The sequence below is a fragment of the Haliotis rubra genome, unplaced genomic scaffold (genome assembly GCF_003918875.1).
Source record: "Haliotis rubra isolate DU_JTF1 unplaced genomic scaffold, ASM391887v1 Scf491, whole genome shotgun sequence".
In the NCBI taxonomy this organism is placed as follows: Eukaryota; Metazoa; Mollusca; class Gastropoda; order Lepetellida; family Haliotidae; genus Haliotis; species Haliotis rubra.
The window spans coordinates 710244-725846 of NW_025767181.1; the positions used below are offsets into that span (position 1 = coordinate 710244).

The following is a 15603-nucleotide window of genomic DNA, read 5'->3' on the forward strand; positions in this document are numbered from 1 at the left end:
ATATATCATGATGATAATAATCACGTTTTTGCTATTGATGTAAACATGTCAAACTGTGAATGTTGTTTCTTTATGGTCGTGGCTGGTTGCAACATGTATTTTATTGTTTTGACTTAATGTAACAAAAATGTTTAAGACATGTAATTTCGTTTTGCAGGAAAACACCTTGTGCCAAAGTAGCCTGACTGCACTGGCTGTCAAATATGCAAAAGAAATCAAAACCCACTTTGCTGATGTATGGGACCGACTGGAAGACCTGTGGAAGGTGGCCCAGGATATCGACAACTTTCAGGTAAATATGCTAAACCAACCTCCATAATTGACATCTTCTTGGTCAATATGCACCCCAATAATTAACAACTTTCGGTAGATATACATCTCCATATTGACGCTATAGTGTAAATCCGAATTACAAGTGGTCTTCAGTAACCCATGCTTGTTTTATGGAGGCTACCAATGGTATCAGGTGAGTGTTTTTGGCATGGTTGATGTATATCCCCTCGTATCCCATTTATGTATCAATGTCATGATGTCAATCACTGGATTGTCTGGTCCAGAATAGATTATTTACAAAACACCGTCATATTGCTGGAAAACTGCTGACTGCAACATTAAACACCAAACAAACATGAATATAATACACCATGTGTGTATATGTTCTCATCAAATGAATGCTTTAGTATCAAGAGTTGTAAAAATACTGAAACCATATGTCACTGTTAGGTAAATGGTGAATTTGCACAATTCTCAAATAGCTACAAAATTGTGGATTTAAGCAATATTCACACACTCACTTTACTGGAGCAAACTGACTGGTAAGCAAGATGTGTCAATAACGATAGATACTCTTTTGTCTTGTTGACTGTCTCCACGATCAATCTATTTATACTGTGATGATGAAGTTAGTCAGTATGTGCATGGCAGCCTACAGGACAGTGATGTGGAGAGTTGGTGTATGGATCATAAAAGTAGAGTTGGTGTATGGATCACTCAGCTCACACCAGTCAGTATATGACAGGTGCCCTGGGACAGTATCTAGGTATAATAGACAAGAAATTAGCACTCATGCTGATAATGATGTATGCCTTGGGCTTTATGAATAGATCTTCCTTATGTGACAATAATGGTCTGACTACTACTAGCGCTGCGATGACATTGCCTGATACATAAACACCAGTCCTTCCCCGTGTCTTTATTACTCTACAGAGACTGGAGGCTGAGTGGATCATGTGTTTGCTGGCCTTCAGTATCTGTGTTTGCTTCTGCCACAGTAACACTTCGTTTTTGAATATATAGTGAGAGAAACAAAGGATCGCAGGAAAATTCAAGCTTTCCTTTATTATTTTCCAGTTGTCATCACCACAGTGCTAGACAAAGCTGGTGATGAAAACTGGAAAATATTAAAGGAACACTTGAATTTTCGTGTGAGCCATTATTTGTTTCTCTCAGTGTATGTAATGTTGATAGAAAGAAATAATTGCTTTCAAATTGAAAAGGAGCCCCAGTGAAATGGGAGATTCAGAACCTGATCCTAAGGAAATCTAGACTTGCTTCAATTTAGGGCTTTAGCATTGCAGATAGGGCAAGGCGGAATGGAAAATAATGCGGTTCAAGGATTGATAGACTAGTACCAAAATATGCAACAGTCAGTGTTGGTGTCCTACGGTCAGTGTTTAAGAGATAATAAACAAGAATGTTATCCCGGGTATGCTTCCTATGTTTACATGTTATTATTCAACTGAAAGAATATTGTCACTTATTTTCTTTAGAGAGAGATACCTTTTTTCTTGTTGTGTGACAAACCTGGACCTTTTTGAACTAATGGGCATATTTTCTGTTTGACACACCCACTAAACAATTTGACTGGCTCCAGCCTCATTGAATGAATATTGGTGTTCTCACATTACCGTTGTGTGAAATATCGGGCCATTTACCAACCCCAGGTAATTGGTGTTGTCAATGGTAAGTGTGGTGCCTATTGTCAACAGGAATGACCTGCAACAGCTTTGCATCGCAAGGAACCACTGGAAGTGTAATTTGGATCATAATGTGCCCTTTACATGCAAACAGGATCAAGTTCCCTGATATCAATGATGATTGGGGCCTCTGGTTCCGATTGGTGGAAGATCTGACTGGAGAGGGTAGGAGTATAAGAGACTTGTCACAGAGCCTGTAACATGTCACAGCACCATTGATCTTGATGTTGTCCGGAGGTCATGTTTCTCAACAGGGGACTGGAAGAGAGGCCTATCTCATTGATATCCTGTCCATCAGCTTATTGGACTTTTGATTTATTACTCTGGCTGAGATGAATATCTTCTTCTTTTCATGGGATAGTCCATGGGTAGCTACAGGACTCACAGAAAGAAATTGTTTCATAATCAATATTTATTATATACAGTATTCTTTCATAAGATGAAAGTCTTCCATGGGGTTTGGTTATATTTGTGTTCTACAATCATTATTTCAATGGCAGTTGTTGCCTCCCTGATCGCAAACTCAGATTAGCCTTAGAACTGACCCCTAGAGAACAGAGACATCCCAGAATAATCTCTTCAAGGGATCTCTATAAAGAGTCTCCAGAATAGGCCCCAAGAAAAGATCCTTATAAAGGTGCCATCAAAGAGCCTCTTGAAAACACTGCAGAATATATCTACATAAAGGGGTAAAGGCCCTACTAATGGCCTCAAACTGATATTCATTAAGGGTTCCATAGACTAATGCTTAGTCTCTGAATAGATATAATTTTGATAGTATAAAACAAACCTATTATAAATTGAAAAGGAACCCCAGGGAGACTAAACCTGAGGAAATCTAGACTTGCTGTATTTAGGGCTTTAGCACTGCAGACAGGGCTTGGCAGTAAGAAAAATAATGTTGTTCAGGGACTGTGAAACAGACTAAGGGTTCCAGTAAAAGCCCCAAAATGGGTCGTGAGTGAGTTCTGGTTTCCTGCTTAACTGAACACAACAGAGGCTGTTGTTTAATGCTCAGTATTTCATCTGTCTCAGTGACATAGACAGGGGTGGAAATAACCCATTGCCCGACTTCCGAGTGTGTTTTTTCTTTCAGGCAAGCAAATTCGTATATCACACTGTACCGGCCTCCAGTTGACTTTACAATGTTGATTATGTTGTTTATTTAAAAAATTCAACAAGAAAACGGCTGGTATAGTGGAAAAATTATCAGGGCAAGTGATTTCACATGTGCCACTGTACCGGAGTACACTAGCAATTTTAATGTTATTTTCACCCCTGTAATAGAGAGTATTGTTCAGGACCAGACAAACCATTGACTGAAAGTCTGAGAAACTCTCCAAGCCATGCAGTCGCTGAGGCTACCAGAACCTGTAAATCTGTGCCCCTTGACAGTTGTCCCAAGAAGCAAGAGGTACTGGGTTCCTTCCTGATCCAGACTCCTTAAGGAGTGGACCCCAAAACACCCAGACATTGGCTTGTCTTAATTCTTTCACTCACTACCACCCATGGTGATAAGTTGGTCATAGAGTGAACTGTGAAAATGGCTGTAACTCTTTAATGGCTGTTGTTGAAGGGTTTTAGTATTGGTTAAAAACCAAAAACAAACTTAAAATGGTGTTGTAGAAGTTGTACTGGTCACTGTAGGATACATTTTAGGGGCACTGTTGGATAAGTTTTTGTGGTGGTGTGGGAGAAGTTGTCTTGATGTTGTAGGAGTTGTAATGATGTAGTAGAAGTTGTAGTGTTTGCTGTAGGATACGTTGTGGAGGCATTGTTGGATAAGTTTTAGTGGTGGTGTGGGAGAAGTTGTATTGATGTTGTAGAAGTTGTAATGGTGTAGTAGAAGTTGTAGTGTTTGCTGTAGGATACGTTGTGGAGGCATTGTTGGATAAGTTTTAGTGGTGGTGTGGGAGAAGTTGTATTGATGTTGTAGAAGTTGTAATGGTGTAGTAGAAGTTGTAGTGTTTGCTGTAGGATACGTTGTGGAGGCATTGTTGGATAAGTTTTAGTGGTGGTGTGGGAGAAGTTGTATTGATGTTGTAGTAGAAGTTATAGTCATTGCATTACCCTTTCAACTGACAGGTCACCATTCAGGTAACTTAAACTCGGCACACCTGGGTATTTACCTGAGCTCACCTGTCTGCCACACCTGAGTTAAACTGTGGTTACCTTGCTCTCATTGTCAGCAATCCCACTGTTTTCATTATGGATCATTACCATTTATTACAAAATCAGCCAATGTTCATCAGCTGTCAATCAGTCTGTGGAGTGGACTGGAAACTCAAACCTTGCTGTGAAAACAGTATACCTGTTGGACAATAAACATACCTGTGTAGGGACTGAGCCAGGGCATATGTGGGGGCAGCCAAACAATGCATGGGATATAATGATAACAGTGTATACATTCTGTTAATAGGCCTGTTGTGTACATGTGTTGCTCAGGTATGTTACAGGTGCTTTTGTGTGTGCTTTAATTTTGGTTTTAATTAAACATATTTAACATGAATGAATTTGTTGGAGATTAATGGTAGTTGCATCCAAGTGAGATTAACAGAAATGTTGCTAGAGAAACAAATAGTGCCTGGCGTCTTATTCTCTGCCACAGGGGAACATTTACAGTGCAAGATTATTTCCTTTTTTTGGTTTCATCCAGAACAGAAATAACTTATTGGCATTCACAAGAGACACTTTTTTTAATCCTTGAAAAAGAACACACTTAAATGCAATTACATGTCTTTCATGGCATGCGACTTGTTTGTTTCAGAGTGTATGCAGGAGTCCTATGCACAGTATCTATGGTGGATCAAGTCTGTACTGGCTTCTCTCCCCGTGGAGTACCGCCGCCTCTTCCCTCTTGTCCCCCGGTAAGTCCACAATATCTAGTGGGTCTGCCTGTAAGGCTCGTCACAGACCACACCCTGCCCTGCCCATAGGTAAGTCACAATATCTGGTGGGTCAGTCTGTAAGGCTTCTCACAGACCACACCCTGCCCTGCCCATAGGTAAGTCACAATATCTGGTGGGTCAGTCTGTAAGGCTTCTCACAGACCATACCCTGCCCTGCCCATAGGTAAGTCACAATATCTGGTGGGTCAGTCTGTAAGGCTTCTCACAGACCACACCCTGCCCTGCCTATAGGTAAGTCACAATATCTGGTGGGTCAGTCTGTAAGGCTTCTCACAGACCACACCCTGCCCTGCCCATAGGCAAGTCACAATATCTGGTGGGTCAGTCTGTAAGGCTTCTCACAGACCACACCCTGCCCTGCCCATAGGCAAGTCACAATATCTGTGGTGAGTCAGTCTGTAAGGCTTCTCACAGACCACACCCCACCCTGCCCATAGGTAAGTCACAATATCTGGTGGGTCAGTCTGTAAGGCTTCTCACAGACCACACCCTGCCCTGCCCATAGGTAAGTCACAATATCTGGTGGGTCAGTCTGTAAGGCTTCTCACAGACCACACCCACCCTGCCCTTAGGCAAGTCACAATATCTGTGGTGAGTCAGTGTATTTGACCTCTCTCATGCCCTCCCAAGACAAATGCTTAGCCTCTGAATATATATAATTTTGATCAATTTCAATTTAAAAGGAGCCCCAGTGAGATATGAGGTTCAGAACCAGAGGAAATCCGAACTTGGTCCATTTTGGAATTTAGCATTGCAGAAAAGGCTTGGCGGAAGGGAAAATAATGCGCTTCAGGGACTGTGACACTGTATCAAGATCCCCAATGTCCAATGGAAGGTTACAGTGATAGGTACATATAGGTGATATGAGTGATATGCACAGCCCCCTTCCTCGGCTGCCCTCCCCCAATGAGTCATATGGCCAGGACACGACCTGTCACACGGCCTGTCCCACCATCAGGATACAACTGTTCTCTAGGGGTCAATTATTTTAGCTCAGCCAACCAAAGGTCCATGTGAGCGTATGTTAGGGTGCATTGTATGTCATAAACATTCAAATTTTCTGCCAGGTCAGCCATTTTGAAAAATGTGATTTTCATGGTCTGTTTGTTATTTGCATGAGCTGGAAATGTTGATCTCAACAGTTCTGTCATAACAACAAATCATTGAAGCCACATGGAATGATATAAATTACCTTAATGCCAGCTTCAGGAAATCAACACCATTGTCCATGTTTTCCTGTGCGATTTGTAACTGAAATACTGTTTAAAGTGGTGTAAAACCAATCTCGCTCACTCACTCAGAAGATACCCAGAAGATATTAACTCATTCACTCCCTCACTGACAGAAAATACCCACACACTCACTCACAGAAGATACCCTCTCACTCCCTCACAGAAGATACCCACTCACTCATTCATTCATTCATTCACTCACTCACTAACAGAAGATACCCACTCACTCACAGAAGAGGCCCACACGGTCTGCTATAATGAGGCTATCTCTAGCATCTTCTGAAAAACAGCAAGCACAGGTGAGCTACATGGCCTTCAGGCTTCAACACACAGAGCTTTCTGTTATGTTGACCCAAGAAGGTACATCACATGATCATGATGCAGGGTCATGCAGTGTGAAAGTGTGATTTAGAGGCTAGCACTGCAGCAGGCTCAAACCAGACACCCAGGGGAAACCATACACTGGTTACAGAGTTGACATGTCTTCAGGGAAAATAAACCAGATAAGAAATGAATCTGTACTGGAATAGCCAGTTTTGCAGCATCAGAGAATGAAGGCAACACATTCGAGGAAGACAAGTAGAGGTTTTATTGACATAATGGGGAGATGAGAAAGAAAAACGATGCATTATAAAAAGGCTAGTTAAGTGGTTATGGTATGGACACTGCGATAAGAGAATGAATAATACAATGAATATGAGACAGCTTATATATGGGATGTATTCAATGTGGCTTTCGTATCAGATGGAGACAATCCAGATGTGTTTGATCTTGAAACTGGCCCCATATTTCTCACATTAGATGCCATCAACAGCAGAAAGTTAGTGATTGGTGGGCAAGAAGCACTATAGTCCCCTCTTGTATCTTTTACCTGAGTCATGGCTAACAATGTAACCAGGTATGAAGCCACCTGAGTCGTGGTTAACAATGTAATGGTACACCACCTGAGTAACAAACAATGCCACCTGAGTCATGGCCAACAATGTAAAAGCCACCCGGTAACAAAGCAAAGCCACCCGAGTCATCATGGTGGAAAGCCAGGTACCAACAATGTATTGTTACACCCAGGTACAAAGCCACCAGCTGGCAGTTAATACAGCCATAAACATCTCATCAGCGTGGTCATAGGTTAACAATGTAACCTGGTACAAAGCCACCCGAGTCATGGTTAACAATGTAACCAGGTGGAAAGCCAGGTACTTGTACCTGTGCCATGTGCAGGCTTGATGTCATGTTCAGTATTGTTACACCCATCCACCCAAGCCAGCAACATGCCCCACATCCTTCCCAGAAAAAGCAGTTCCTTTCTGACGACAGCTGGCAGTTAATACAGCCATAAACATCTCATCAGCGGTGGTCGAATAGCCTAATGGTTATAGTTCATGCCCAGTTCAGTTCTCCATTACTAGACACCCTCTTTGTGATGTTGCCAGAATATTGTTGTAATCTGAGTGTGCACCCACACGCATGCACACACACACACACACACACTCCCTCTCTCACTCACTCACACACTCACACTCACTTTGATCTTCCAGTCGTGCAGGCCATTGCACAAAAGTACATATATTTTGCCTTGATAAAAGACACTGTTGATAGTACAATACACATTCGATGTTAAGGCACTCAAGCAGAGTGTAAAGTTGATTTGAGTTTATTAATGAATTTGAAAACCTTGGCATCAGACTTCTTGCACATCCATACCATTTTCTCCCTTGTATTTTCTTTGTATCACTGTGTATTGATACATGATATTTTTATGTTAAAATTTCGCATCATTGCTCTGCATACAATACTTGTATCATGAAACAGTGATGTTTGATCCATGAAACGATCAGGAAGTTGCACCTTTCTATAAAGCCCCACCTGCACTGTATGTTTCGAATTCCTCATGAGATTGTGCACACAGGAATGTAATGTTTTGCTGCTCAATCTGTTATTACGATTAAAACGGTGTTATGTAATCAACCTATGATGCAATTAACCTTTTCCCATTTTGTTCATTTAAAACTAAAACTTGATTGTAAACCATTCGCAGCTGTTTCAGGTCTTTTACCTGAGTCACAACTGTCTCTTGTTTGGTTAGTTTCTTTATTATTTTGTTACACTGCAATATTAGCTGGTAAATGTTGTTTTGTTTTTCTAGCTCAATTGACAGTGACAAGGCTTTGACTTTTCTCTCTTTAGACTTACACTTAAATGTTGATTCTAATTTAACAAATTCTTTTCCTTCTCACTTGAAATGTCAGGAAAACAAACTACCAACAGTTTATTGGTTCATCCCAGCAATCAGTGTTGTTCTTGTAGTAATGCCAAAACTGACAACAGCCCTAAAGTTGCACTGGTGTTTCCAAGATGAACGTGTACACTTGAAGGTAAACATGCTAATTTCCCAGTGTTAGGTTTCGCTCTCTGTTAGATTGGCTTACAGGAAACTTTGTAGTGGTTCCAAACAAAATTAAACTGCAACAAACACACCTTTCCTGTTTGAATCTGAGAAACACTTTCACACCATCAGATGTTATGGTGCATTCTTGGGGACACACACACACTAGCATTTACAAAGGTAGAAAAAGTGTCACAGGAAATGTCCAGAGAGAGATCTCAAGATGCACTGGTGGACTTGAGTTGGGATGTCTTTTGGGAAGTGGCAGGATATGTTTCATGTGTACACCTCTCCACCTCATTCTGTTGAGTATCTGTTGAAGAAAGTATAAGAAAATGTTTACAAAGTAGTTAGTACTGAAATAGCCTTATCATTTCTGATTTTTTGTTTGTTTTTGAAGCATAGTGCAAACACATTAAAGCCAAGCTGTTTTGTGAAGTCCAACTCAGTGGCCAAGCATGAAACAAGTAATGTTGTGGAAAGGAATATCAGCTATCAAACCAGCTTGAACTTAAATATCTGGCGACTTGAATGAATCTGTCTCAAATGTCACCACTGTGAGCTTGGACTACCACAGGGACCACAACCACTCTTCCTCCCAAACCTCCCCCCAATGTGGTGAGCACCCCTACACTGAGTCATGTACTGTTTCAATTTGTGTTGAAATGTCTTGTTTTCCAGTGACATCAGTAACTGTTCTTGTTGTGTTTCAGCCATCCACCAGCCATGTTGACAGAATGCCGGAGCTCCCCATCTCGCCATATGGGTACAGGTAATACCTTCTCCATGCACAGTTTGACACCCTCACACCTTAACACTCTGCACCTACAACATCACTGTAGCTGTAATTTAGGCACAGGGCCTGGACATTTACCATGCTCATGAAGCTGTAATACCAAATACGGACCATATGGACCAAGGATCATAATTATTGTGTATCTGGGATTCAAACCTGTGGATCCTACCAGCAAAGGGAAGCTACTCTTCATGGGGAGAACAATAGTGTGTTGGTAGTATTCTTGTCATTGTGGTGAGTCGAGCATTGATGCCACGTCCAGTACTTCTACCATTGTTCCACCACCATACTGACATGCTCTGAACAAATGCAGTGACATATCTATAATACAAGCAAGGCATGTAAGTTTATATTGTGGGCTGTTCCTGTAGGAGAACGGTGTATCCATTTGACCTTACTGCACTCCTAAATCTTCAACTTCCTATCCAGAGGCCAGTTTGCTGACATTAACTCATGGTGGAGTGTAAGTCTTTATATTCCAGTTTGATGGAGCAGCACGCTGAGATGAAGTCTGTGCATGCAATATGGCCGTCTGATTAGCATGAACGATGCTGGGTTATCATTAAAACAATGGCAGTTATCAAGTTACAGGATAAGAAATGAGTCCACTAAGGGGACTTCTGATAGTGGGCAGTATTTCTGATTCAAAAGTATTCTCAGTAATAAGTATCCTTGGGGTCCTTGTGATGTCATTCTGACCTTGGGAGGTCATCTTGCTCTGAAAACTCATCATTTCTTCATTATGACAAGGACCTAATAAAGAAAAGCTAATGTTCTTACAAACACAGGATGCGTGAAATATTGTAATATTTGGCTAAAAGCACCCCCAAATATTTAATGTTTTTGTCAATTAAATCTTTTAAAAAAGGATTTAAATATTTGTTGTTAGGGTAAATGATTCCTATTAACTGAATATCAACACTTACTCCACCTTCCTTTCTTTGGGATGAGTATGGAAGTGAAGAATTAATTAGATAGGGCCATTAACAATTCAAATAACAGAAACAAATTGTTCAATAAATTTTCAAGGAAACTCTAACAATTCTTTACTTTGCGTGAATAAATGCACATTAAGGAAGAGCCAAGGACCATGAGCTCCAGACAAACCCATTGAGAGCTGGTTTCTTAAAATTTAAACAAGAATGTTCAGTGGCTTTACAGAGCCTTCAGGGAACAGTCTTTGTCATGTGTTGAAACAGGTAAACAATGCTTGTGCCATATCATTCAAACCAGGGAGTTCCCTTTGCCTCAGTTCCTAGACAGACTCAACACAAAAAGTCCAGCATTAGTTTAGGAGAAAATAAGTCCCAGTGCTCCCTTCAAACCCCTGCTTTACGGTTCTTCCTGAGATTGCTGAATGGTAATCTGGAAGACACAATGGCTGACGCAGGGGTGTGTGTGCTTTCTGGCTCAGCCCTAATAACATTGCTGTCTATCAAACCATTTTGAAACAGAAGAAGTAATACTGTATCTATTGCTGAACCTTTTCTCTATGCATGTGATAAGTTCTGTCCCCTCCCTAAAGTCTTGCTAATTGATTATGATAAACCATGACAGAAGTAATGCAGTGTTAAACTCAAATTCACTCACTCACTCTCTCCACATGTGTCTGTAGTTCAGTCAGTGGACTTAGTCAACACAAGTTTGTAGTTGTGATCCATCTTATCATAGCTGAATTCATATGATCTGGAGAGATTACAGCTATTTATATGCTAATTCAGATGCATCAGCTAAAATTATCCTCCAGAATATTGTTAGGTTCGTGTAATGGACGATCCCTCTTTGAATAACCTTCATTTTAAGACTCTGACACGGTTGAGTCAAACTATCGCCATGACTACTTGATGGAACAAAATGTCATGTAAATTGTGGAAGTGGCATTTTTATGAAAATTGTATTTTCTCGTTCCGTAAGGATTGGATAATGTGGGCACAAGTACTTTATCCACATAAATCATGTTATTTCTTGTGCATCAGACAACACTATTAAGTCTGTTACATATTATGTATAATAATAACTGCTTTGTGTAAAATTAAGGTACTTATTGTATACCTTTCATTTGAAATCACAGAGGATAATAACACAGTTTGTATGATATTGGAACCTTTTGTTGAAACTTAATGAAATTTCATTTTTATGGTTTCAGCCAATAGATTGAGCAGCAAAGAAATATGATCAGTTTCGAATATGTTTAGTTTGGAGTTTTAGTTGTAACAAAGTATCACATATAGAGATAGATAATTTGGTGTCACTATTTCTTGAGCTTTAAATGTGATTAATACTTCATATTCATTAATACCAATATTCCATATTGACCTGGGGCATTGTTCCATCATTAATCATTATGATTTGTGCCCAACGATGTTAATATTATCAGTCAGCAATCAAAAGGATTAAATATGGCTTGGTCATAATTGCAACTTTTGTTTTGGGTGAAAATATTTTAAGATTCATTTTTGATGGTTTTCATGTTATTTTTAGTTTTGAGTGCTTTACAGCCATTAAGATAATGGTGACCATGATGAAGATCAGTGTAGTATTTAATGCCATGACAAGCTAGGGAACACAAGACAACACTGTTATCACTCACCAAATTACTTTTAGAATAGATTCCTTAATATCATAGAAAAAGTCTGATTAAATGAGACCTCCCTGGAGCCATCCTCACAAAGTCAGGAATTGAACCAATGCCACCATATTTAATGGCTGATCAGCAGTTTGCAACATCCAGTCTGTCTCCGCACATTCAAGATAATACATGCGATGAGTCGCAGTGTTATGTCAGCTTCCTCTCCCAGCTGAACAGTAGAGCTGCTGCAATGCTTGACAATAGAGACAAAAACGGCTGAGTAGTGATTGTAGCCAAATGGCCATCAAATCATTACAACAACTTCCATTCATTTCTGTGTTGGGAATACATTACGTCACCAAATACCTGTGTTTGTGTCCGACAAACAAAGAAGATAGTTTTTGTTGCTGTAAAGTAAACTTAAGAAAGAAATGTAGTTTCTATGTTTGCATCTAATGTTGGTTCAAATATTACATTTTTTCACAGTTTGGTTAAATATTGACAAACATTAAAGAATTTTCGTTATCTAAAATTTTGATGAAGCTGTGTTTGAAATCAATAAATACAGAAAGGTTCAAGTGTTGACATTTTGCATGTGTGGTTGGCCATTATCCCAGGGAGGAGAACAACATGATATTGTTGACTTAGAGAAGCTTCTGATAGAGGGGACATGTTTACTGATACTTGCCTCTCAACTTGCTTTCATTTCCTGTCAAAGCACCCGTGAAGGTCCGGGTTAAAATGTGCCTTCAGTAACCCATGCTTGTCGTAAGAGGCGACTAACGGGATCGGGTGATAAGGCCCGCTGACTTGTTTGACACATGTCATCGATTCTCAATTGTGCAGATCGATGCTCATGCTGTTGATCACTGGATTGTCTGGTCCAGACTCGATTATTTACAGACCGCTGTATATTACTGAGTTTGGCGTAAAACTAAACTCACTCACTCCTGTTAGAGACCTTAAGTTTTGCTTTTTCTTACCATTAATTCTTCAATTAATTTCTGAATTTCTTTAATTAATTTCTTAATTTATAATGCTGGCAACAGAAATAAATAGCATTCAATATGGAAATGATGTTGAAATATAGTTCAACAGCACACAGGGCAGTGTGACATAAAGCTTCACCCAAGGATCAACCACAGTCACATTATCAAACTCCCTACTACCCAACCTGTATTCCAGTCCCAACTAAATACATTCCTTTGGGTGCTAAAATTTATCACAGTCAATTAACTCTTTGCTTCAAAGATAAAAGAAATCATCATTTTCCCCCAAATGGTTTAGAGTTATGTCCCTTCCCCATGATGATTTGGGCCTGTCTGCCGATATGATATAGTCTGATCAGACATGGAGGTCCATCTGGTCCGGAGCCAGTATCAGCAACATGGTGCTAATTGAATTATTTGGCATGATTTAGATGGTATGATGAGCCACGAGGATGGATCAGTTTGGCTAGGAATATTTCAATTTGCAAGACAGCCATAAGTCAATGCATGGCAGTGAAGTTCGGCTTTCGTTTGTAGCTAAAAGGCACAAACCAGTTGACATGGTCACATCGTTGTCACTTTATTGCCGATTAGTCAGAAATTTCTGTTGCTTCTCAAACCCAAATTTTGTAAGAATGAATTTGGGATCAAACGCTGTTGTTGTATTATGTGATAGCTTGATGGTGAACATCGATGACTCACCAGATTAACATTTAGTCACAAAGTTTACTCAATAAAAATATGTATCAACAAAACATAATAAATCTAAATGGATCCCAGGCCTATAATTCTGAACCAGCTCTTCGTGCTTCAATATTGCTAGAATTGTCAATGGACTGCTAGCACCCGAAAGTGTAAATATAGTGAAAATATTTGCCTCATTGGAGCAGGACAAGTTACACACTCGGGATACCAATGAAATAAGGTTTAGACTTGGACTCTCGACTAGTCTTAATAAATACAAATTTCTCAAGCTGTAAACATGTCCAGGCCCTGCTGTTAAGCCTTGATGATGACGGAAGTGTCACATTCCTGTACAGTGATATTCATTTCAACTTAACACACAACACAATTTAATGTTGGATATGATTTTGTAATTACCATGAAGTGGTTGCTATGACATCTGTAATTCACCCTCCTTCTTGTGTTTCAGTCAGGAGAACTATGTGGCCATCGATGGAGGTAAGTTCATGCTTGCGGTCTTTGTCTTTAATATATCTGTGTTATTGTCAAATAATAGTCTTCTATTGCTTTGTATAGAGAATGACCAAAGTGAACACAATTGCACAAAATCAAGAGCCGACACCAACAGCTTTTCAAACGATATGTATATTTGGCTGTGAGTGTATGAGGTACAATACCAGCTGCTCAACTATCTCCAGTAGGCCAAATCAGTTTTATTGTTTGGTTATGATTTTCTTGTCCAGTTTTGCTAAGACACATCCCCTGAAGCAGTTATAGAGTCCCAAGTGCATTGTAGTTGGGTCTCGGGGGGCAGTGGGGTAGCCTAGTGGTTAAAGCGTTAGCTCGTCACCATGAAGACTTGGGTTCGGTTCCCCACATATGTACGAAGTGTGAAGCCCATTTCTGGTGTCCCCTGCTGTGATATTGCGTGAATATTGCTAAAAGCAGTGTAAAACCGTACTCACTCACTCACTCACTGTATTTGTCTTATATCACACATGAGACAGTCCCTTCAGCTAGCCCTTACCATTGTGAGCTTAGGTCATTCTCAGCCTAAAACTTGACTGCTTTGTTCCTGTTTGAACAGTATATATTTTCATACATCTCTCTGTTGTGAAATTAGTCTGATGACAATAATCCTGACAGTTTTTCTGCTATTTTTCTCTTCGTAATTTTATGACTTTGTAAGAGTTTGCTGAATAGTGTAATGTTTCTTTACATGACTGTCCGTGATGTTTTCACTTTTTGATACACAACCTCCCCAACTCCCCAACACATTACCTTTGTATCATCATCGTCGTCATCATAGTCTTCATCATAATCATCACCATCACCATCATCATCACCATCATCATGCCAGCTCTTACATTAATGACAATGCTGATGGATAACTTCTTTTATTCCACAAGTGCAGGGGCGGCGGGGTATCCTAATGGTTAAAGTGTCTACTCGTCACGCTAAAGACCTGGGTTCAATTCCCCACATGGGTACAATGTGTGGAGACCATTTCTGGTATCCCCTGCCGTGATATTGCTGGAATATTGCTAAAAGCGACGTAAAACCATATTCACTCTCTCAGTCTGCCAATATAATGTTAGACAATGTAGTATCTTCCCAGTGAGAGTCAATCATAGTCATTTTAGCACATGTTTCTCCTTCATGCAGTCAATCATTGACATTCCAGCTCCCTGTGTTCCATCAGTCATCCCTGAAGAATTACCCCTATGTTGTATCTTGTAAAAGTGTTGCCAAGTAGTAATAGTACTTAATGGAGACCTTGCTTTTGACATGATGTGGCACTCCAGTGATGTGGAAGGTTGCACATCGACTCATTTACTTGTTCAGGAAAGAGTAGGTAAATCTATGTCCGACTTATAATTGGTTTAAAACCCATTCCCTCACATCCTCCATCATCAAACTATGAAATGGTTGTATTATCTGAAAACTGACGACAGATAGTTCCCATCAGGTATATTCCGTATGGAGTGATACTCACATTAAGGCAGCCATTTCTCAGTCATCGGTGAAAAAGGACCATAAATTTCTGGAACAAATTCAGCTA

General features: G+C 40.0%; 1 protein-coding gene across 7 annotated transcripts in view; it reads left to right on the forward strand.

The window, feature by feature from the left end:
- LOC124291439 overlaps window positions 1-15603 on the forward strand; it is a 90369-nt gene that overhangs the window by 57481 nt on the left and 17285 nt on the right. For all 7 annotated transcript variants that reach the window (XR_006902212.1, XM_046728427.1, XM_046728428.1 and 4 more), the window contains exons 2-5: window positions 158-292; window positions 4744-4843; window positions 9217-9275; window positions 14011-14039. Coding sequence is in view for 6 of the 7 variants with exons in the window: in XM_046728427.1 (XP_046584383.1) it covers window positions 204-292; window positions 4744-4843; window positions 9217-9275; window positions 14011-14039 (277 nt within the window). In the remaining variant the exon portion in view is untranslated. The remainder of the gene's footprint in view (window positions 1-157; window positions 293-4743; window positions 4844-9216; window positions 9276-14010; window positions 14040-15603) is intronic.